The sequence below is a fragment of the Oryza glaberrima genome, chromosome 7 (genome assembly GCF_000147395.1).
Source record: "Oryza glaberrima chromosome 7, OglaRS2, whole genome shotgun sequence".
Taxonomy (NCBI): Eukaryota; Viridiplantae; Streptophyta; class Magnoliopsida; order Poales; family Poaceae; genus Oryza; species Oryza glaberrima.
In genome coordinates, this window is record NC_068332.1 from 4,368,157 (window position 1) to 4,391,972 (window position 23,816).

The window sequence follows — 23,816 nt, forward strand, 5'->3', positions numbered from 1 at the left end:
CATGCATGCACGTTTTATATTATGAGAAATGAGAGAAAAGTGGTTGTATCTTATATTTTGGGATGGAGGGAGTGAATTTAAGAGCAAAATAACAGCACAAAACATAACACTACAAGTATTTGTGGCCATATGCATGTGTGTTTATTAGTACTTGGCAAGCAAATTTTTAAGGGCTCCTTCGACACGCATGGTTATCAAATACGGAAATAAGAAAAACATGTGATTAATAATTAAGATGTCATGCCACTCTATCCGTACTAAAATGTACGTAGCTGTTTCTGTTTTGCATTTTGTAGCTATTTCATGTTAAATACAATTTTGAGACCGAGGGAGCACAAAACTATATGAATATCTCAAAAAGAGTACTACTCCATTAATTTAATTGGTTTATAACTCGAACATAGCGTTAGTGATAAGGTTTTAAACCCCCTAAATATTTACTTTTGTGGTAATCTTATTGCCAGCCATGTAGTTTTGCGATACTTAGCATTAAACATATAGTTTTAATTTATTGTTAAATCCGTAGTTTTATAATACACCATCTTAAATATATAATCCTTCCATATTTTAATGTATGCGCCGTTGACTTTTTAACCAACGTTTGACCACTCGTCTTATTCAAAATTTTTATGCAAATATAAAAATACTTATGTCATGCTTAAAAAACATTTGATGATAAATCAAGTCACAATAAAATAAATTATAATTACATAATTTTTTTGAATAAAACGAAAGGTCAAACGTTTGTTAAAAAGTCAACAGCGTTATACATTAAAATATAGAGGTGGTATATTTTGCGATAATTCATTAATTTGACTGAAATTTCGTGAAATTTACTCAAACAAAATTATCACATCCTACCTAGGCCCATCCCATCTGGCTCGGCCCACTCCACCTCCCTCACGGCCTCACCTCGATACATGCGCGAATACCACCACTCCCCGACCTTAGCCCTAGCCGCCGCCGCCGCGCGCTCCCCTCCCCATCCCCTCGCCGCGCCGCGCCGCCGGCGAACCCCCCTAGCGCTAGGCCAGCCGTCGCCGCGCGCCCCGCACCCTCTCCTCCGCCGCCGGGCCTGCCGCCACCACCGCCGCGAGGCCTCGGTTGGTATCCATCTATCTATACTATCTATATCTTCTTGGATGGCAGTTTTTTTTTTTATCGAGATGTGTTGCTAATGGTGCTGCGTTAGCACGCCCACTCGCGCGCCCGCAGGTGGTGGTCGAGGACGCCATGCCCAAGGCGAAGAAGAACCCTCATGTCTTCTTTGACATAGCGATCGGCGGACGCGCCGCTGAGAGGATCACATTTGAGGTTGGTTGGTTGGTTGAGGAGCTAGTTTGTTCCAGCATGGCTAGTTGCCTACCTGGTGTTATTGTTTGAGTAATCCTTGCTGCCTGGGCTAACTTTCTTTGCCTTCGATTTGCAGCTGTTTGCGGATGTCGTTCCGAAGACCGCGGAGAATTTCCGGGCTCTCTGCACGGGTAAATTTTTACTCGTTTGATGGGATATAAGTTGCGTGTAGCGGATCAGTTGTCGCTAGGAAATTTATTTGCGCTATGCGACTTGTAATAAACCTTAGGTGATGAACAATGTTTTATGATAAGGATGCGCGTGAGCTTTTCTGCTCCGCAGCTCTGTTGGGTGAATTTACATGAGTGATGAGGCACATGCCAGTTCTGAATGTAGTATATTACAATGCTAACAAGTCATACTCAGTTTTATTATCTGCATGCTCGTGTATGGTAATTAATATTGTTATCTAAAGTAGAATAGTGGGAAAAAAGTCTCACTATGTTCCTTTCAATGGTTCTGGCATGATTTGTTCTGTTATAAAGATACACTATTCTTTCAATGAGCAATTGGCATTTAGTTTGGTCAGGTTTCTTGTAAGTCATAGGCTTATCATTTCAGTACTATGATAGTTTGTATCTAAATGATGTATTAGCACTGATTTGCAACCTGTGTGACCTTTTATATCCACATGCTCACTTTTTGGTTGATATGTAGGTGAGAGAGGCCTTGGAGTATCTACACAAAAGCCACTTTATTTTAAGGGAACAAACATGCATCGCATTCTGAAAGGTTTTATGGCTCAGGTACTGAAAATTAAACCAAATGATCCAAGTCCTCTGGCCACTGCATATTTCTTTGTATCAACTCACAGTATGTTTTTGTTCTTTTATGGGATTTCAAATGCTGAACTCTACATATTTCTAGAATGTAGATATGAATGGCTTGCTAGTTATACAGCATAATCCCAGATTTTTTTTTGTTCCATTTGCAGGATATATCTACTCTAGATTGCATTCTAGCATCCATTTTTTCCCTAACTATACTCATCTTATCAAAATTTTCAACTGCAGGGTGGTGATTTTTCAAGAGGAGATGGTATTGATTCATTATCCCAGGCATCTTCTTTCAACTGACTTCTTGCTGTTGTACACTTTATAAGCTCAACGTTACATGCTGTTTCCAGGACGTGGTGGAGAGAGCATATATGGTGCAAAATTTAAAGGTTAATGACTATAATGAAATTTGTGGCTGCCATAGAATTTTTTTAGTCCAATTAGTGTCAAATGCATTAGTATGCTTTCGCTAAAGTTTTTGTATGTACTTTCTGGTGTTCTACAGATGAAAACTTCAAGTTAAAGCATGACCAACCTGGTGTTCTTTCCATGGCAAATGCTGGACCAGACAGTAATGGATCCCAGTTTTTTATAACATTCGTGCCAACACCACATCTTGATGGGTATTGCTTCTTTCTGTTAGTCAGTTGGCAATTTTCTCTGTTAATCTCTCTTCTAGTTCCTTGTGCATATTAAGTTATGCCTTTCTTTCTTTCCTTACTGCACAAAGATATAGTACTTGATATCTACCAATACCAAAATTTAACATTCTAGAGAGATTTAGTCTATTAAAAAACCTTGAATCCAAAAATTCTGTACAACCATGAAAGATCAATTAGCCTCATGCATACACACATAAAAGTTGCCATTTGTTAAATAATATCTTATAAACAGCACATTTATGTCTATGTATATACAACCATAGAAAACTCTCTGGAGTGGGTGTGTGTGTAGAACACATCATTAAGCCCTACTCCTTTCTTAAATGTGTCTACAAGTTGTCAGGTAATGGTTGAGAGTATGTGGTGGCTCCAACACAGTGTATGTTGCCCACAGAAGTAATCAATTTCCTAATTTCTATGGTGTTTTCCTGTGGATAAGAAGTCATATAACTTCCTTTTACCAATGGCTCCAAAATCTATCAACTTCAAATGACTTAAAATTATAATCGTGTAGCAAACATGTGGTCTTTGGGAAGGTGGTCACTGGAATGCCCTTGCTGAAGAAGCTTGAAGCGGTAGGTTCTGATACCGGAAAGCCTACTTGTGAAGTGAAAATCGTGGACTGTGGTGAAGTCTCTGATTCCCAGAATCAGCTAAAGGGAGAGAAAGGTAAAAAGCAACATAAACAGATAATACCAAACAGTCCATGTGTTGTCTGGTTAGCTTTCTCACTACTTGTTCTTTTGCAGAAAAGAAGCTCAGAAGAACAGAAGACAGTTCTGCTGCTGAAAAAAGGGTCAAAACCCAAAAACCACCTACTCATGATAAACAAAAGAAAAAGAGAAAGCATTATTCTTCTGATTCCTATAGCTCAGATTATTCTGACACACAGTCCTCAGATAGTGGCTCGGAATCAGAATCATACTCTTCGTCATCATTGGATACTAGCTCATCCAGCGACCGCAGACACAAGACAAGAAAAAGTTCGAAGAAGGATAAACACAGGTCTGCAAAGGGGAAAAGCAAACACAAGAAGACTAAGAGAAAGAGTAGAGGAACAAAAAGGAAATCCAAACGGTACGTTGATGACCTGTATGATCTTGGTAGTGTTATTAGCTTATAATGATGTATTTGCTGAAAGATCTCCTGTCTGGAGCTTTTTTACAGAAGCTACAGGAGCTCAAGTGATGATTCAGATAGCTCAAAGACAGGCGGCAGCAGTTCTGACAGTGAAAGTGAAGGCCGTCGTACGACTCGTACCAAGCATTCCTCGAAGAAAGGTAGGACAATAGAAGAGTCAATTCACATTCATTTGCTATGAAAATCCTGAGTAGTCTAAAATATGCTGCTTTGATTGAACTGCACAGATTTCTGTTCTGCTTGTTAATACTTTGGACTCGCTGTGATTGTCCGTGTTACTTTAAATTTTCTCTGCCTGTTAAATTTTCTGTTTTGTGGTTCAAAAGGCTGACTTTGTCCACTGCACTTGCTAATCCCTGCTTGCGACCTGTCCATATCTACTTTTTTTCTGCAACTAAACTATCTATTCTATTCTGATACACAGAACAACTTATGTCTGCAACTATTTTTTTGATTCTGTTTACCACTCAAATTCTTTAAGCATCCACATAATTGACGATACTCTTGGCCAACCTTTTGTTTATTATCATTTCTTGCCGACCTTAATTACAAAATCATTCTAGAATACTTTGAACTGATTCTGAATATGGTAAATGTAGAGTTTCATCATTTATATTTTTTAAATTGCTAACAAGGTAACATCTTTCTAATTTATGACAGAAGTTACCATCTTTGACCTTGAAGTTTTGCCTGCTGTGTTTGGTTATGACGTATGATTCATGGAATGTGTTGCATTTAATTGTTCGAATGTACTGAGATTGTCTACACAATTTTGAACTAATAAGCAGCTTTGTTCATAGCAGATCCAGATAACACCAAAACTATAAGTTTGGAGAAAGATAGTACTTTGGAAGATGCAGATAAAGGCAAACAAACAGCTACCCTTGACAACATATCAAATGAAGGAAGCAAACCCTCAAACACAGATGGAAATGGGGCTGGTATCAGGTACAAAAATCAGAACTCAGAAGATAAAGCTAGTAAATTAATGTTTGATTACTTAAAACAAATTACTTACTGTCAGGTTCCTTTCAGTACTACTACCTCCAGTCACAAATATGTGACTTTTGGAATGCGTGCACCGTGCAGTCAACATGTTTAAACTTTGACCATCAATATTGCTTTGAATATTTTGAATTCAACTTTTAAAAATGTTATGATTATATTTGTCTTAAAAATAGTATCAAAATATTATACTAGTAATTCCTAATAAAATAATTGTCTTGATGACTGTGTCGTTGTGCAAAACGTCACTTTTTTGTGACTGGAGGGTATTTAGCAGGGATAAAAATGTCCTGTTCAACATTGAGATAACCTTATCCTTTGAGTACCCAATTGAGATGTTTGTTTGTATTTGCAGGGATGATCCTGGTGCGAGAGCTAGGAGCAGTCCTATTAGGGCTGATGCAAGTTTAACAAAAGTGGATGGCAACAATGGTGCTGATACTGCAGAGGCTGGTATATCTAGAGCTGAACCTGTGCCAACCAACGGTAAAGATTTAGCAATGGGCTCTACAGACAACGGACAGCCTCAACGTGTCAGGAAGGGGCGTGGTTTTACTCAACAATATGCATTTGCACGTCGATACAGGACACCATCTCCAGAGCGTTCCCCTGTTCGGTCTCGCTACAATGATGGAAGAAATGATAGGTGGAATCATTTTAATAGGTACTGCAGTTAGATTATTTACCACATTTTTTTTTAAAAAAATGATGATTAATTTAATGTTTGGATGCCATCATGTCCAGGTATGGAAGAAATGGTCCCTACGGTGCACGCTCTCCAGTAAGAAGATATCGTGGTTCCCCAAGAGCCAGTAGTCCGTCCAGGTTGGTATTCTTCTGATTATCCTTGGAATCTCCTAGTGGTCAGTAACAATTGATTGGGTAGAGTGGATGAACTATTTTGAATATAGTTGTGTACTCTTCATGAGTTCATGCCTTCTTTGGGGTTAACAGTGTAGTTTGTTATTATTTAGTACCATAATACCCAGGGTTATGTGCAACGTGCCGAAACATCTGATTTTGTTCAACTTGGACCATAATAGTGGGGTTTTATAAAAACTTTATAAAATTTACTCATAACTATATCATGATGCCTTCAAGAGTTTAGTTAATCTGAATATTACCCAAGTTCATAACTTGCTTTCATTGCCTTATATTTCATGCCAATTCTTCTCTTAGGTAGATAGCAGAGGCTATGCATGGACAAACCTCAAACTGGGTTACATGTTAACATAGATACAGTATATTTTGCTTAGATCAAGCAGCTTTCTTGCGTGATTCAAATTCACCAAACATTTCCTTTTTATCCGCTTCCCTTTTTTACCATTGCAAGGCCATGTTACTTTAGCAATGAGCTATACAATTTTTTAAGAAACTCTGAACCATTGCCCAGATACCCAAGGAGAGACCGTAGCAGGAGCAGGTCACGCAGTCCATTGAGGTACCGTGAGCGTGGAGGATATCGCCGCCCCAGTCCAAGGCGCAGCCGCAGCCGCAGCCCAGCGGAGCACCAGAGGCGAGATGTAAGAAACAGGCTTCGATCAGGTCGGGATGGTGGTGGCCCTGATCACCGTAATAGCAGCCCTCCTGTCAATAGAGGAAGGTCAAGATCCAGGTCGAAGAGCCGTGATCCCTCGAAGTCCAGATCACCAGATGCTCCTCCTGCCAAAAAGTGGAGCTCAAAATATAACCGCAGGCGCAGCAGCAGTTCAAGATCCAGTAGCCCTGCTGGAAGTAAAGGCTTGGTTTCATACTGAGATGTGATATCAGAAGTTGAGGTGATATCAGGAGTTGAAAACCCTATGTTCCATGGTAGCTTAGTATTGAGTACTACCCTTTAAGAATGATGATGTAGTTAATGGCTTAATGTACTCTTCTTTTGTAACGTTTCTCATTCAGAGATTGTTGTTTTTATGCATCTTCTATTTGGATATGATATTTAGACTTCTAAGTTCTAAAATGCTTCGCATCATATCCTAAGTATAATTTATAGGTAAATCTACCCTTTGTCGTCTTTTTATGATGGAAGTTTGTAGTCTCTTGTCCTATTAAAGCCTGTTGGTAACTTTGTTTAGATAGTCTCTTGTCCTATTAAAGTCTGTTGGTAACTTTGTTTAGATATTTGTATTGGCACGTTTCTTGTTTTCAACACGAGTTTTTCCTCTGTTGACAAGAAAAAAATGAGCTGTGAATCTGTTAACTGTTATATTCATATTCCTGCATTCCAGTCGAGTCCATGTTTGTTTTTCAGATCCCTTAAATATTGCCTCATTTTTATTTTTGACGGTTCATAAAACCAACAAGGGAACAAATGAAGCAAGCTAGAGAACAAAGCATACCATCAGCACCCACAACACAACATGAACACGAACATTAGACCATTGGAGTGTTCAGTGCCTAACATGTAACAGAAGCTTAACACAACACAACTTTCCCTGTCATTTTGTCTGACATTGCCTGGCAACTTGGCATCAGGTAACAGTTAAATGGGCTTGGTCCTTTGGGACAATCTGATCTTCGATCCACATGGAGACAGGTACCAGCACAAGTAAGAAGCACAGATCATTTCGTTTTGTTGGCATTGCTTGGCATCAGGAAACAGTTAAATTGGTTGGTCCTTGGGGACAATCTGATCTTTCATCCACATGTAGATAGGTACCAGCACATAATAAGAAGCGCAAATCGTCCCCATGATGAAGCGGAAGATGAAGGTGAAAGGATTCACTGGTTTCTCAACATCTTCAGCCTTTGGACCAAGCTGCAACAAGAACAAAAGGTGAAAAACCAGATAACAAAGCACATCAGTGTGAGCTAGCATGACACAGAACTCAGGTGTGTTAGACTCACTGTTAACAAATTTAGGTGCTCTTAACATTTGATGTTTGTAACAAGAAAGCAATTCTGAGTTAATATGAAGCTAGAACACATTGAGATGCAAAGAATACCTGCAAAGGGGAATCGCCAGACGATCGCTTCACGCCTGTCACAGAGCACCCCATGATCAGGCCATGGCGTCGAACACCGCGGTACCATTTGGGCCCAATTCTCTTGATCTTGACATCCTGGAACCCTGCCTTCTGGAACCATTCTATGTACTCTTCTTCCTTGGGGAAGAGCATCCACATGTCGGCGAAGAAGCGTGACAGCCAAAAGGTTGGGTGAACCGGGCCAATCAAACAGGCAACTCCACCTAGCTTCAGGACCCTGTAGGCTTCCCTGATTCCTCGTTGTGGATCAGGCCAGTACTCAATGCTGACAAAACAACACCATTGGTAAGTATGGCATCAAAACTGATCAATGACCACATATGACTAAGCTTAAAAGTAAATGAAACACAGGTCACTGATGACCACATGCATATTGCTTTCACATTTCAGGTAATAGATTCATTGGATAGGAGTGATACTTAACATCTTCACATGGACAATATAAGTCAAAACAATCATAAGAGCCAGTATTATCATATTAACAGAAATCTGATCCAACAAATATATAAACATCTCATCATGGACACTTGAATCACTGATAACATTAACCATTTACTAGAAACCACACTACTGCAAATATATCCAAACAGATGGTTTTGTCATGGTGTCAACGCTAGATCACATAGAATTTAACAGGTATTTTCTTTCATTGATACAGAAATCTATACATCAATATCAATTCAAGGATATGCAATGACAAAATAATGGCATTAGTTGATGATAGATGAAAAAAAATGTTATTGTACAGTTCACATGTGAAGTGTAACACATTCACATTAGCAAAGAGAAAATTCTTGACCAAACTTAAGTTGTGCCCACACATACCGTATATTGGTTTATCCTAGTAAACACAAGCAAGAATGAATTAACTTCACAATCCTGAACACATATCTATACAAGACAGCACATAAAATGTTTTATATTTATTTTAATAAATCCTGCATCTTCTTATAGCCAAATTATAAGAATGATTCTGTGTTGCTATATGTCCTGTTAAACACGACAGAATAAACCTTCATGGGTTGCTCATGGGAAACACAATTGAGAAAATACCGTAAACTGCAATGCAAAGAGGACATTAGAGAATCACCTCCCAGCAGAGACATAGCGATCAAATGTGTCAGTCGGGTAGGGGAGGTCCTCAGCGTCACCCTCAATGATGTTCACCCCATTCAGTGCCGCCTTCTGCCTGGCCTTCTCAAGCTGGTGTGGAGACTGGTCTAGCAGTGTGACATTCTCATTGTCCACATGCTTGACAATCCCCAATGTGGTGAACCCAGTGCCACCACCAACATCGACAACCTTGAGCCCATGGTGGTAGAGTTCAGCAGGCTCCAATGCATCATCCCTCATGTCCTCGGTCCAATGCCCCGGGTTTATGACATGGTCATACACAATGGAAAGGAACCTATAGAACCAGAATGCTTCCTTCTTGTGTTGTATGAACCTAGGTTGTGATGCTGGCCTAGCAGAGGAGACCGCGCACTTTGGTGCGATATACTTTACCCTTGATCTCACACCACTTCTATTTCTCAAAGGAATCAAACCTATTTTGGAAGGCCCCAAGAATCCTAATCCACCGGGAGCTCTAAATGTAGAGGAAGAAACCATTTCTTTCATTGTTGTTTGAAAACTTGGATCAAATCACGTATGGCTTAGTGTATCGTTGGGCAAGAGAATACTGGTTTTATGTACGAAAGAATCAACAAACAGGAATGGACTAGGTAGCTCCTATGCTTCATTTGTGAGGTTTCTTGGTAGATTTACAATGCAAATAAATAGAAGATCAGTAGATCACATATGAGTGCCTGTACGATGCAGGAGAGAGGGAGCTAGTTCTTGGCCATGGTAACCTCAGCTGCCAAGCCACAGGAACTTGAGAACATGCAACAGCCATGTATGCAAGCATGTGTGTGTGTGTAGTCGTGTACAGTATAGACCTTTTTTGTGATGCAACAAAAGGCTTAAGCTTCTATTCCATCAGGAATTCAGGATGCTGATGGCTTTATTTGTCTTCATCTCCTCTAGTTGCTCCATTGATGGGGACATGTGGGTTGGGGATTGTAAACCTATGGATGACAATTCTGGACAGGAATGTATGGGGGACTTGCTACTTGGCATCTTGCAGTCCTTTTAGTTCTCATCCAAACATTACACCTAATTTGTTTGGTTTATGCTACATAAACAGCTTTTTTTTTGGAATAACACAAATTCAAAATGAAAGTTACAAGAGCTGCCCATAACAGTCTAAAATACAAGCATCATTTAAAGTACCCATAATTTTCAGTTCTAAGGAAGATTAACAGCATATGTGTGATTACACAATTACTTCTGCAAGTGAAAATATTTTATTGTGTAAACTTATGGATTTCTTTAAGTTCACAAACTAAATGGGTGCAAATGTTACCAACTTACCATAGACAAAACCCATATTTTGGTAATCCTAATCCACATAATCCAAATCAATAGGTATACACCTCTCAACTCTAATGTGGACAAATAAAACATGTTTATAGATCTTGCTAGTTAAGTAAAAAGAAAAGGCTAACAGTGACACCTTTCTGCTTTTAATGATCTGTAAATGACTATATATCTTTAGTGCCATAAAAAATTCTCTATGAGATAAATATATAGGTCTACGACCAAGGAGAACTCATGATCAACCAAAGTAAATTGAGCATACCTGGTCAATGTGAAGAGGACCATGAACAACACTGGAGCAGAAATCAAGCAAAGAATTATATCGCATGAGCTCTGATGAAGATATACATCACATGGGTACATCACAGAAGGGGCAGCAAATTCATTTATAATTGATTTACCATTACTCCAAAGAACGTCAAGGTGACTTCCTTTTTTACATTCACATGGCAAAGGTAGGAAATAAAAAAATGTGTAAAATTGGTTAGTGCGGAAGTTCCCAGGAGCTAAGATTGAATTTGTACAACTATATCATTCAGAGTGAAGTAATACTTTTACAGGGCCCTGGAAGCTGGGACAAGTTTCAAACATAATTCCTCAAAAAGGTAACTAAAATACCACTTTCAGATTACTTGTTGAGACTATGGAGGATCATTCAGGATTTAGTAGAGTGAATTGCAGCTTGGACTGTCTCTTGTTACCATAGTTTCACTTTGAATCCGCTTTACCTTTTGCTTCACTTTGAACCCCCTTTTTCTTCTTCTCCAACTCTGGAAATAGCATTATCTCCTAGGTCACACCACTTCCGCGGTTCTGCAGCCGCTGCCATAATACTGGCAGTGGATATGTGCCTGAGTTTGAGGAGAAGGGCAAAAAAAAAAGGGGGGGGGGGTGCAAAATGAAGCAAAAGGAAATAATAGGGGTCCAAAGTGAAATTATAGTAAGAAAAGGGGTCCAAAATGCAATTCACTCGATTTTAGTATACAGCCAACCAGAATCACTTTACTCCCTAAACAGCTAAACACCTTTAGATGCTGCTCCTTCTTGCTGATTAGCTTTCTCTGCTTCAAGCTTCCTTAAAGCAGATGAACTCAATTTCTCACCCTCTGCTCCTCCGGATAGAAGATCAACAACCTCAACCTGCAATTGAGCTCATCAATATTTGGATCACTATGAAGCATATCTTGTACTTGTACCAGGTTTTTTTAAAAAAAAAATAATTCTAGGGAGTATGAACACCACACCTTCAGCAAAGGTAGTCCTTTCTCTTCTCTTTTCCTATTTACGGCAAATCCACCATTTAATGTCTCCTTACTGAACATAAGCAGCATCACTAGGTTAAATGAGGAAAAACAAAAAGGAGAAAATTTAAAGTAAGCACGAACAACTCTACATTATTTAAGCATGGCATATTTCATACATTTTTAATATAGTTCCGTAGCTGTTTGATGAATGAATTTCAATTTTGGTCAGAACACATGCATGAAGTAATAAAGGGAAAAAAATTACAGAGACTTAATGTCAGATAAGAGATGATCAAATTGTCCATACCTGACAATAATGGCATCCAACTTATCATCAATAATGGATGGGCCATAAGGATCCTCAATAGGCTCCACTTGTACTACCAGTTCTGGTTTAACAGACTGCATTTTATACAAAACCAATCATGAGCTTTCAACAAACATCATAATTGAGCATTCCAGAAGCAGCAGTTTCACTTTTGGCAGCTCCTCCTAAGTATGAACATGCTTAATTGGGTATGTACTTATGTGAAACTGATAACCCTTACAAGTTTTTTTTTCTTTTTTTTGCGGGGAATAACCCTTACAAGTTAAGAAGCATGCAATTCCAAAATTCTATATTTTTCTAAAATGTAGATGACTAGGAACAGGTCTTCAGTACAAGGAAGTTATGGAACAAATTTCGCAGCAAGTTGGTCCTAAATTGCCACATAACTCTTCACCAAACCAATTCACTGTATAACTTCTTATTACTCACCTAAAGTAATGTGCCACATGAGAGAAGCTAATTCTCATGCGCGAAATCTAAGGTTTACTGAATTGTCTTTGTACCAGAATAAATTATACACAGCCTCCCAAATCAACTGAAAATTACACCTTTGATTTCCTTCATTTTTGGAAGAGAAAAGATTCATCCTGTCACAACGTCTCACAAACAGCAATAAAAAGCAGCTCAGTAACTTAATTCATGCAAACTGCTTCCACTAGTCATCACCCAATGTTCCAATCCTTTGTAGGAGTATTTACTAACAGAAACTATATACTACATAATAAAGTAGGCAAGATTATCCCCCACCTTGATGTAATCCTCCACAGCCTTCATGCGCTTTTCGACGGGCTCGATCAACTCAGCGTACTGCAGGCACACACACAGAGGGTGGAAATCAAGAACACAACCAGCAGCTAGCATCACAGCTCCAATAACCGGTGAAAAATGGTGTCATTTCTACCTCTTTCTTGGCGAGCATGGGGCCTGTGCAGACGCCCACCACGATCCGATCCCTCGCCAAATCCGCCGAGGCCTACACACCCAACAAATCGAAAAATTCGTTATTCCTCAAAGAGGATTAATACTAAGCTCGGTTCTTTAGGAGGAAAATAAAAATAGAAATCCTCTTCTTTTTTTTTTCTCAAGCTCGCAGCACCGCACCTTGAGGAGGCGACGGTGGCCGTCGTGGAGGCGGTCGAAGGTGCCGCCGAGGACAACCGAGCCGTACGGCGGAGCATCCTCCTCCTGACTCGGCGGCGGCGGCGCTCCGGCGAAGGTGTCACCGGCGACGGGAGGAGTGATCATTTTCTTTTCCTACTTCAATCTGTCCACCTCTGCATGCTCTGTCCGGCGGAGTAAAGGTGGTCACCGGTGAATACGGGATCAGAGAGAGGCCCGGGGAGGAGGCGGCGGCGGCGGATCCGGCAGCGGGAGGCGCCGGAGACGAGGGAGAAGGGCGGTTTTGCGGGGGAACTGACCTCGCTGGAGGAAGAAATGGATGCGGGGCGGTGGGAAGGAGGAGGCCGGCAAGGGGAGCGGCGAAGGCGAGCCGACGGGGTCTCTCCGGTGATGTGGGCTGAGGTTGCCGGCGATTGGCCGGCGGCGCGAGAGGAGGAAGAAGCGAAGAGCACTTTCTACTTTTGACTTTTACCCTTTATTTCGTTTGTTTATTTGTTTCTGTTTTTTTTCTCTTGCGAGGAAAAGAGGAGAAAACGTACACGTGGACGGTCCAGATTGACTGATTGACTTCTTTAGAAAGAGAACGTATACGCACGGCTTCCAACTTCTTCTGCCGTGGACGGTCCAGATTGACTGATTGACTTTGTTTCCTAGAACTCCATCCGTCCCATTTTAAACGCAACCACAAATTTTCACGTCCAACTTTGATCGTCCGTCTTATTTAAATTTTTTATAGTATTTTTATTGTTATTATATGATAAAACATAAATAGTACTTCATATGTGACTTATGTTTTTTAATTTTTTTAAATAAGACGGCGATTAAAATTGAACACGAAAATTTGGACGGAGGGAGTACCACGTAGTACAAGAATTTCTTTATTCCACATGAAATGAAATTCTTTATCTCACGCTTGGTGTTAAATTTTTTGAAGAGGAATCATATTTTTCCATCTTTTTTTCTCGGTGTAGCTCTATTTTTTTTCTAATTCTTTCAGTAGTAGGTGATAAATCCTTCCACAGCGAAGCACCTGTAATAATTTCATCAATCTCAAGACATATTGGTCAATCTTTAAAAGTGCTAATAGGGATAGGTTGTAAGTGTGTGCATGCATAGCGGTGGCCGGTGGGTGCGCGCGCATATGGACACCTATATCTATATTATGTTTAGAAAAGAAAAAAGAAGAATCTCCCACCTAAACTCCACTTGATTCTCATCTCTATAACCAAACAAGGGGTGTGTTTGCTACCAGGGGATGGGAACGGTGTACAGTGCACACGGAAAACGGGGCGGTACATTAGCACGCGATTAATTAAGTATTTGTTTTTTTTAAAAAATAGATTAATTTGATTTTTTAAGCAACTTTCATATAGAAACTATTTAAGAAAACACAACGTTTAGCAGTTTGAAAAACGTGCACGCGGAAAACGAGTGAGAGAGGTTAGAAAAAGTAGCATCCGAACACACCCAAGGTCATCAACTTTTCTCTTAATCTCCCAATCCCCTTTCCCAAACATGATTCTCAATCTCTATAGCAAGCGCATCAACTTCCTCTAATAAACTCCTAATCCCCCTTCCTCGAAGTTGAAAAACCAAACATGAATTTTTCATCAGAAAAATAATTTGAAAATTTATTTTGAACGCATTACCGTTGACGTGAAATTTGTCGCACACGAAGACATGGGAGATCCGCTTAGCTCTAGTGCAGGTCATATCAATCGGGTTTAGGGCGTGACAATCAGTTTGATACCACAACTGACAGAACAGATAAACAAAATTGTACCAATAAATCAATCGACCGATGTTGATATAGAGTAGTAAATACAAGATTACGGCATACATCATGCTAGTGGTCCGATGTAAATCGGATGTAGCCAATATCTGTCAAAGCACTTATATATCGGCTAGAAAACCGATGCTAGTAAGGTACATGCAGATAAACATAAATAATGATATCAGCTCTATCCAGCTTTCCGAAGGGACGAAACCTACGAGCTATCAACTTTCGTTCGGTTACTTGATAGATCGGTCTGAACCGAGTTGAAGTTAACAAACTAAACCGATAGAAAATAGATCAGTCGTACTACGGTTGTAGATCGACTAGATGTAATATAAAGATAACTTATCGGCTAGCCATCCGATAAAACGTAGCACAAAACCTATCAACTTAGCAAGACTTGGATTATCAGCAGCAATCTAGAGGATCAGACCTAACCGAGACAGTACGAGATCACATCTAATAAATAAACTATATAAACCGATAGATCTACACAAACGTGATGGATATAACAAATCAATTTAAAACAACATACGCTTAGAGAAATATCAACTTATCCAGAATATCAGACCTATCCGAGAAAGTCATAATTAAGCTGATACGACTGTAAATAGCGATGCAGTTAAAGATAGAATTAATATATCTAATATGCAACGCTTGCATCAACTTGGATAGACTATCAGACTTAATCGAGAAAGTTCTAGCCACACCGATACAGGCGAAGTTGATAGAACTTACTTCCTCGCTGGAGATCGAACTTAACCGATGTAGCCCTACTCGAAACTAAGAACTCGTTGGAATAAGGGTGGCAATGCATTGAAAGTATTTGTATTGATATGTGGAGATAGACTAAAAAAACCCGGGGTGTACATATTTATACTCTTAGGTTGATACTAGTCCTGATCGAATACGATCATGCTTAATTAATTGATAGAATTAAACTGCCATGCCATGGTTTCACGATTCCTTCATGAACTCGGTTTCTTCTAGATAGGCTTCTCTCAGCTGATCGACTTTTTTGGTGTTAACAATTACACATAGGCCCTCTAAACTTCGCTGAAGCTCACATGCAAATTTTTTTTTGAGGAAAACGAGAGCTTTATTGATTATGTAATAACATTACAATCTTGCTTCAGAACCTGCATCACACAAGACGGGACATGATCACGCCAAACCACGCAATGTGCTGTCCGTTTAGCAAGTTGAGCTAGTTCATGAGCTACCCTATTACACTCTCGTTTTCTGTGCTGAAAATGCACTTCCTGGAGACTTCTCATTACAGCTTTTGCTGACCGAATAAGAAACGTCCATCTTGATCTTTCCTCATCTTCAGCTGTCATTCTTCTGATCACCGTGACACAGTCAGACTCAAGGATAATTGGCTTCCTTATCCACTCAGCTGCAAGCTTCATCCCCTCATAGCAAGCTAAAATCTCCACTTGTTCTGCATATGCACATCGGCGTAGGTACTTCCAGGAAGACAATAAAACCTTCCCTTCACTATCACGAGCAATCACACCGATCCCTCCTATGTTATCTGTCATGGAGAAGGCTCCATCCACATTAATTTTTGCCCACCCCTCCAGGGGAGGTTCCCAGATTTGCAAACAATCAGCCTTCGACACGCCCGGATTCTGATTCAGCCTCCCAGGAACCTGAGCAGCACCTTTTCCTTTTGGGTCTTCCTTTTGTCGGATCGGGAACAGGAGCTGGACATAACTCTGTAGGAACCAAATTGAACCAGAGATTGTCAGAGTGCCAGTGTCATGAACAGAGTTGTTGCGAAGATGCCAAGCTCTCCACAGCATCAGCATCACCTAGGCTTTATTCCTCATATCTAGAGTATCCAAAAGAAGAAGCGGCCAATCTGGTTCTTGTCTAACGAATTTGTCTTCTGGAGGAATCGGCCAGAATGCCCGCAACTCATCACGCAGAGCTTTTGCTTTTGTACAAACCACAGTAACATGGTAACCATCCTCACAGGGGGCACCACAGACCTCACATCGAGCACTTGGCACTATGTTGCGCTTCTGCTTATTGTGTTGGGTAGGTAGTCCTTCCACTGCCAACCTCCAAGCAAAAATGCGAACCTTTTGTGGTACTTGAGCAGACCAAATATTCTTCCAAAGCACTCGGTCGCCATTTCCATTCGAGCTGCATGCACCAACCTCGTTTGCACGGTGTTCTTTAGCCAGTCCCAGTCTATAAGCACTGCGAACAGTGAAGACTCCCAGTCGCTCCGGATGCCATGCCAGAAAATTGTTAGTCGGGGACTCTGGTAATTTAATTTTTAGGATTTCATCTACATCCGGTGGATAGAAGATTTGTCGAATTAAACCTTCATCCCACTCCTGATTGTTTGGTGACACCAGGTCAGCTACCCATTTCAGACGTGTCCTTGTTCGTTTTCCAGTTACTCTCAGCTGGTGATCCCTAGGAATCCAATTATCCCGCCAAATATGCACATGGTCACCCTTTCCAATTCGCCAGATTATTCCTTTCTGTAACAATTCCAAACCATGGCATATGCCTCTCCACACTTCCGAGGAGTCAGTGGGGAATACTGTATCAGTTAAATGGCCATTGGGAAAATACCTTGCTTTCATCAACTTGGCACAGAGGCTATTAGGGAATTGAATTAGACACTACGCTTGTCTTGCTAGAAGAGCTTGGTTAAAGATTTTCAAGTCCTTAAAGCCAATTCCTCCCTTACTCTTTGGTTTAATAAGCTGCTGCCAGGATGTCCAATGCGTTTTTCTCCGGTTCTTTTCTTCCCCCCACCAGAATTTCCTGATCATCTTCATATAGTCCTCACAGAAACCAGATGGCAATTTAAACACACTCATCACAAATGTAGGGAGAGCTTGTATCACATGCAAAATTTGAACTTCAGGATATGTGGATACGTCTACTCTCTCTCTCAAAGGAAGCCCTCAATCTTTTTGTCATGAATAGTGACAATAACAATGACAATGGACCACCACTTGATAGTTGAACACAAAATCCAAACATTTTTTTTCTTATTGAGAGGGAGAGAAAAGGACACAAGCATATATGTTTTCAGCCTTCAGTGCACTGTCACTTGCAGTTCCTTTTTTTAATTCTGTCACTCTTTTAAATTCTGTCACTTGCAGCCCACAACTCTCTTATAAAGACAAAACTGATGTTTATCCATTGTTCAGATAAGAGTATCTGTGTACTGATTATTGCCTTTGTGGAGTCATTTTATACCTGCGGCTGAAAAGACCATACATATGGCAATGAAATTCTGTACATTCTCTATCATCCAAGAAATTTTCATCTTCCAGGTAGGTTCTAGATCAGATTTTAATCTGTCAAGATTTTTCATCAGGTACATATATGAAACATAACTCACTAGAATCACCAAGTACAGCCATGGACAGAGTGATAAACAAGTGAAGAGTGTATGCACCTCTTGTACCAAATATTCAGATCTGGACAAATAACACAATGGACCAGTATTCAAGTAGGATAATTTCGCGGTAGCTTTTCATTGTCCTGAAAGTAAAACCATAATTTTGCTGTAGCTTTTCATGCTCCTGGAAGTAAAAACCATCAAATTCTCATTTACTTCTAACAACAAAAGTTTGGTGAAATACAATAAACTACCAGTAAAATTTCTGCAACTGTTTTTATATTTACAACACCATCAAAGGTGGAAAAAGGAGGAAGTAAGCTCCAGAGATATCTACAAGATGGAGACGAAGAGATACACCGAGCTCAGAACAGCACACTGTTCTTGCGAAAACCGTTAGATGTATAGCCTTCAGTTCTCAACTTATCTGATATTGGAGAAGATTCAATGGTTCAAGAAGATAATAGGTGTCTCAACTGAAGCAAGTGTTCCTCATTTGTGATGTTAAGCGAAAGGCGCAGATTTGTCAGAAGTGACTCTTGCTCCCATGTCAGTGGTCCCAATGCATAGAAAGCTCTCACTGTTGATTGATATGCTTGTAGCTCCAGCTCATGGACATCCATTTTGAAATCACAGCCATGGACATTGTCACTCTCCTGCCTAAGCATGGATGGACATGAAGACATGGCATCATCAGGGAAGCTGTTCCTGACTCCGACAGATTGTGTGTCAGTGTTCATAGAGTGTTCTGAGAAATTCACACTACAACTAGCCACAGAACACTCGTTTTCTTCTCTAACTTGAAGAGGCATTTGGGATGGTGGACGAACTATGCTGTCTGGTTTTCTCTTTGTTAAGTTGTTCTTGGCAAGATCATTGTATCTTTCACTAGAAGGCCTACAAAAGAGATCTCTGTGGATGTCATTCTTTGCAGACACTTTCAGAGGCTGTGGTTTCCTGGTTTGCCGATGAACTTCATGTGCATCTACTCTCCTTTTCTTGCTTGCTCCTGGAATTGAATCATCTGGTGGCATCCTAGTCAGTTCTAATTTTTTCTTCACATTTCTTGCACTAGAGGAAGGACAGAGATTGATCGCTTTGTGCCTCTTAGTGATGTGATCATTAGCTTCATTGGAGTGATGATCCTCTTCCATCACCATTTTTGAGTGATGAAATGTTTGATCAACATGTTGGGTCTGTTTTTCACTCTGCTCTCTGACCTGAAAAGGGGGCAATGACTTTTTAATTACCATGTCAATGAAATGCTTGCTGAAAAACATGAGTGAAACTAGAGAGGTGAACAAAATTTCAGTCATTTCACAAAATTTGCAATAATTACACCCAACTAGTAATGAAATATAGTACTTGAGCATGCCATGTTATACTACTGATGTCAAATAAGTTCGTCTGCTGTCGTATCAATCTTGTAGCCAAATGCTTATTGGAAACAAATCACACTAGCGGAAGCAATAACAAGCTTTACAGATTTTCAATAAAGAATCTAAATCATCAGTTGAAGTTCAAATACACTCAATGGAGTCTTTTGCAAATTCGACAAACATACTAACATAATCTCTTCATAAGAACTCCAAAGAATCCACTAATAATCATATATGCACTACTACAAAGCACAAACATGGAAGAACATGAGCTAACCACACAACGAATTGAAGTACTGAAACGACTAGCTACTGTAATAAAGAGTAACGCGTGGGAATCAGTACTCACTTTGTCTATTACAGCTGACTGCTTGCCATGATAGGCATGTGGAAACCTCAAGCAAGATATGTGGAATTCTCTCATTTGCATGCAACCTGTTACCCTGATGACGAAATAGTCATCCTTCAGCACCTTTGCAATCTTCCCAAGCCTCCACGAATTACGATCCAAAACCTCAGTTATGTCACCAAGAACCCATCTGCCTTTTCTCATACCAACTGGCCGATGCGTCCTAACATCATCCTTCTTCACTGCAGGCATCCCTTCAGCAGCAAAGTTTAGATTGCTATCCCTAAAGTTATGTAGCCTTGTACCTTTTAGTTTCATCATCTCTCACTAAGAACCTGACCCTGCTTACAAAAGGCAGACCATTAGGAAAGTAAAAGTAAGCACTTGCACTACTGAAAGAATAAGAAAACATGAATGGATAAGAAAACAAAGATGTCATTTTGTCAAAGTATATATAACTGTATTTCTAGGTAAAGCATACAAGTGGGATAAAGACACTGTCATTGATTAAATCACTCCAAAGATCTGCTAAATTTTATTTAAAGAAGAAATCTAGGAGACCTTACAGTCACCGAATAAAAGAACTACCCTGGAGGTATAGTGCTGAGTCCAATCAGATTAGTTTGCAAGGTACCCCACTAACTTGTAACATCATTTGTTGAGGCCATAGAACAACGACGGAAGCAACGCAGCGCTCATTGAATCAGGCAACACAATATAGAACAAAAGGTATGGGTGCACAGTTCTAGCATCTTGATGTGAAAGTACGCAAGTAAATTGACCAAAGTCCAACAAAATGCACCAGATTCTCAGTTGGGGTTGTGTTAAACATTCAAGAGTTGACATGAACTACAAAAGTATTTCATTAAGTATGGTTCGTGGACAACTGGTACACTATCAGAAGCAAGATATTGTCCCTTATTCGGAGATGCGTTCACAAAACTACTTAATGAACAGAGCAAATCCAGAACGAACAATATCAGAATCTGGACCGACTTCTTTTTCCCTTCCATTTTTAGCAATCAAACGGAATCGGACCAACTTCTACAGCTCAAAGTTGGAAGCTGAACAAAGGGGGAGCAGATGACTAAACTGCAGGACTGTCACTTATGCATCATTTAAGCTTCACAAGTCCAGGACTCCAGGTACAATCTATACTATAAGAGCTTCCAGTTTCCATGCTCTGAGCAGCCATGGCTTGTTTCCTTAGTACAAAAGGAGGCCTAAGAAAAGCCCCTAAATCAACTAGACATTCTACCTAAGCCGTTAATTAACCGTGTGAAAGGATTCACTCCCTATGACCCTATCTACTGCATTTTAACCAAAATTACCTAGACCATGATTCAGACAAATTGGCTATCCTTCTGAATTCTGATTTTGAGCCAAGAACTAGGAACATCTTATGATATCCAGAAGTACATTCATGGAAGAATCCCCAGAAAATGGTAGTAACTTTTTTCCTAGGAAAAGTCAAACCTCTTCTAATCTTTTTTTTTTTTCCTGAAACTGAAAACCTCTTCTTATCTGTCAGATGGGGTAGACCAATCAACCAATCTGGATCAGATGGCACACAACTTCACCTAAAAAGCATCCCTTGATTCCATAACATTGAAAAGCCCAATCAAGATTTCAAGGAGCAATAATAGTACAGTACAGCAGCTCAGATCGGAACCATGTACTCAAAGATCTAATTTGGACCACACTAAATATGCAAAAACAGGAGCTTTAACGTAAGAATCAATTAAAAAACTAGTTGGATTGATTGAATCTGTGATTCCAAAATTTGTAGCAGCGAAGTACAAATTTCATCTCAGCCCAATTTCCCTTGTAAAATACTAAGCTTCAGAGTGGAAAGAAATCAGGGCAGATTTTGATCCTTTTTTGAAACTAAGGGCAGAGTTCTAGACTATGAATAACAAAACATTAGGATCCTAGTACACCCAAAAACTCCTTTTTTACCTCAGTTTGGTGAAAAACCAAATCAGAAGGCATCATCGAGTTGGAATCACGAACAACAGCAGCTCAAGTCGGAATCACCAACACAAGAAACTCCAAGATGGGATTTTTAACGCGCAATCTAGGCCAAAATGTAAGAGTTGGAGTACAAGAAATCCAAAGAAACCAGCATCAAACCACTCCTCACCTGCAACAAGAAGCCAACCAACGGATAAACTCGCCTCGCCGATCCAAGATTCTCAAAATGAAAACAGTTTTCCCCTCTCCAGATTAAACAAGCAACTCCTAAATCGGGATTAACCCCCAACTCGTCTGTTCCTCCAATCCAATTCACGCAAGAAACAGAAAGAAATAAAGAAGCTAGCAAAAAATTTCGCCACCTCCAAACGCCCTAAAATAGAAACCCAACCCAAAAATTATGCGAAAAAGAAAAAAGAAGATCAGAAATTTGGTGCATCGAAGGTGACCAACCTCGAGAGGAGATGGGAGGATTAATCCGGCGGCCAGGAAGAAATCGGAGCGCCTAATTCCGTGCCTAACCGTAGGAGAAAACGGTGTGCTGGCTTTGCCCTGTGGATTGGCTGTTTCTTTCAGTTCTTGCTTTCCTGTTCCTTGCGTTTTTGTCATGGGAATTATTGTTTTTTTTTCTTTTTAAACATTTCCGATGTGTTTGTAAAGTATATAAAAAATTTTATCACTGGTAATTGTAATTTCTGAAAAAGATTGATCTGATGGTACCATGGTAATGTTCACGCTTCTGCTAAATTGATTATATATATTTTTTATTTTTTTTGTCTTTTGTTTGGGAAACGAGAGCAAGTGAATATAGTTTTGTGTCACTCCTTGGTCTCTCCCCCTGCCTTATTCGATTGTTCATATCTCCTTATTTTTATTTTATTTTTTTCATAAAAAAAGAGAAATAAACTAAGTTCCATGAAGATATAATTATACTTTTTGGTTGAGGAAACCGGGCAAATATTCATGGATCTATTCTCAAAAGATTATGAGTAACCATCTGGCTACTCTTTTGTAGCTATAAAAATTGATACGAAGATTTGTGGCTGACCTATCTTCTTGCAAGGCTCATATGTTCATGGAATTCTATATTAAGATTTATAATAAAATAGATAAAAAATACATATTGATTGTCCTAAACTACTAATTTCTTATTTGTTCTGTCATAAAATATAGCAACGTAGAACTGGATGAAACACATTCTAGTATAACGAATCTGGATATATATACTAGTCACTAATATCATTATTATTATATATGTGCGCTTAGTAGTTATATTAAGAATTAGATTAGGATTAGGATTGTATCAATGTTCCATAAGAGACTTCGAATCCTATACGAATCTCAATTTTGCAGTTATACCAATTTATACCCTCCCCTCCGCGGGAGAATGTTACTCTATAGCAACCTGTACACCTGTGGGTAGACGTACGTTTCTTGGTGAAAGTAGCGCCGCCGTCGTTGCAGCCGCCATCGCCGCGGAGCAGATCGATCTACTGGCAGCGTTCGGACTGATGGTTGCAGACTCATTTCCATTGACATCGTCGACTAATGCTGCTGATCCGTCGCATCACGCCGCCATCAAGACCCACCGCTGCTACTGAGCAGATTGATTTGTTTCTGAATCTAGGAAAGATGGCTCCTACTACGCTGTCGTACCTCTATCCACGATGAACTTCATCGCCTCTCCGACGTATACCACGTCACCGCCACCGCCTCCGTAGTCGGATAGACCCACGATTTCCTAGTCGTCGGATATCAACCATCATCAGGGCCAAGAGAACCGAGGTGACTCCAGCGAGCACCTTCGTCTCGGCGAGGGAGGCCACCATGGTGGCCGCCCTGGGCCGGGACACGGCTATATATGGAAGTGGACACCGTGGTGGCTATGGCTTCCATAGGCATTATCGTGACGGTTGGAGAGGTGAT

At 40.1% G+C, this 23,816-nt stretch overlaps 4 protein-coding genes across 9 annotated transcripts; 1 reads left to right on the forward strand and 3 right to left on the reverse strand.

Moving 5' to 3' along the window:
• The first annotated feature begins 924 nt into the window (after nt 1–924).
• Nucleotides 925–7,133, forward strand: LOC127778983 (peptidyl-prolyl cis-trans isomerase CYP63-like). Of its 4 annotated transcripts, none has more exons than XM_052305632.1 (14): nt 925–1,107; nt 1,216–1,314; nt 1,430–1,484; nt 2,011–2,099; nt 2,367–2,391; nt 2,480–2,518; nt 2,635–2,752; nt 3,306–3,460; nt 3,541–3,868; nt 3,959–4,071; nt 4,732–4,879; nt 5,292–5,600; nt 5,681–5,761; nt 6,330–7,133. In XM_052305632.1, exons 2-14 carry the CDS (start codon nt 1,234–1,236, stop codon nt 6,691–6,693), a joined length of 1,905 nt encoding a protein of 634 aa, XP_052161592.1. In that variant the 5' UTR covers nt 925–1,107; nt 1,216–1,233; the 3' UTR covers nt 6,694–7,133. The 4 variants fall into 4 exon arrangements, with proteins under 4 accessions (XP_052161592.1, XP_052161593.1, XP_052161589.1 ...); XM_052305633.1 differs by having other exon boundaries at nt 925–1,103; nt 1,193–1,314; XM_052305629.1 differs by having other exon boundaries at nt 925–1,103.
• A 64-nt stretch (nt 7,134–7,197) lies between these two features.
• LOC127778984 (2-methyl-6-phytyl-1,4-hydroquinone methyltransferase 1, chloroplastic) lies at nt 7,198–10,727 on the reverse strand. Its single transcript, XM_052305634.1, has 3 exons — nt 9,014–10,727; nt 7,882–8,188; nt 7,198–7,694 (listed from the first exon to the last, which is right to left on the reverse strand). The coding sequence occupies exons 1-3, from the start codon at nt 9,541–9,543 to the stop codon at nt 7,539–7,541; spliced, it is 993 nt and encodes a 330-aa protein (XP_052161594.1). The 5' UTR covers nt 9,544–10,727; the 3' UTR covers nt 7,198–7,538.
• A 526-nt stretch (nt 10,728–11,253) lies between these two features.
• Nucleotides 11,254–13,520, reverse strand: LOC127778985 (phosphopantetheine adenylyltransferase 1). Its single transcript, XM_052305635.1, has 7 exons — nt 13,335–13,520; nt 13,018–13,199; nt 12,818–12,889; nt 12,664–12,723; nt 11,896–11,990; nt 11,589–11,658; nt 11,254–11,484 (listed from the first exon to the last, which is right to left on the reverse strand). The coding sequence occupies exons 2-7, from the start codon at nt 13,159–13,161 to the stop codon at nt 11,362–11,364; spliced, it is 564 nt and encodes a 187-aa protein (XP_052161595.1). The 5' UTR covers nt 13,162–13,199; nt 13,335–13,520; the 3' UTR covers nt 11,254–11,361.
• Nucleotides 13,521–18,380: 4,860 nt separating this feature from the next.
• Nucleotides 18,381–22,598, reverse strand: LOC127778386 (uncharacterized). 3 transcript variants are annotated; one of them, XM_052304976.1, is made up of 4 exons: nt 22,344–22,598; nt 21,876–22,059; nt 19,917–20,257; nt 18,381–19,408 (listed from the first exon to the last, which is right to left on the reverse strand). In XM_052304976.1, the coding sequence occupies exons 3-4, from the start codon at nt 20,235–20,237 to the stop codon at nt 18,641–18,643; spliced, it is 1,089 nt and encodes a 362-aa protein (XP_052160936.1). In that variant the 5' UTR covers nt 20,238–20,257; nt 21,876–22,059; nt 22,344–22,598; the 3' UTR covers nt 18,381–18,640. The 3 variants fall into 3 exon arrangements, with proteins under 3 accessions (XP_052160936.1, XP_052160935.1, XP_052160937.1); XM_052304975.1 differs by lacking the exon at nt 21,876–22,059 and having other exon boundaries at nt 22,344–22,593; XM_052304977.1 differs by lacking the exons at nt 21,876–22,059; nt 22,344–22,598 and adding an exon at nt 22,060–22,329.
• Nucleotides 22,599–23,816: the final 1,218 nt, after the last annotated feature.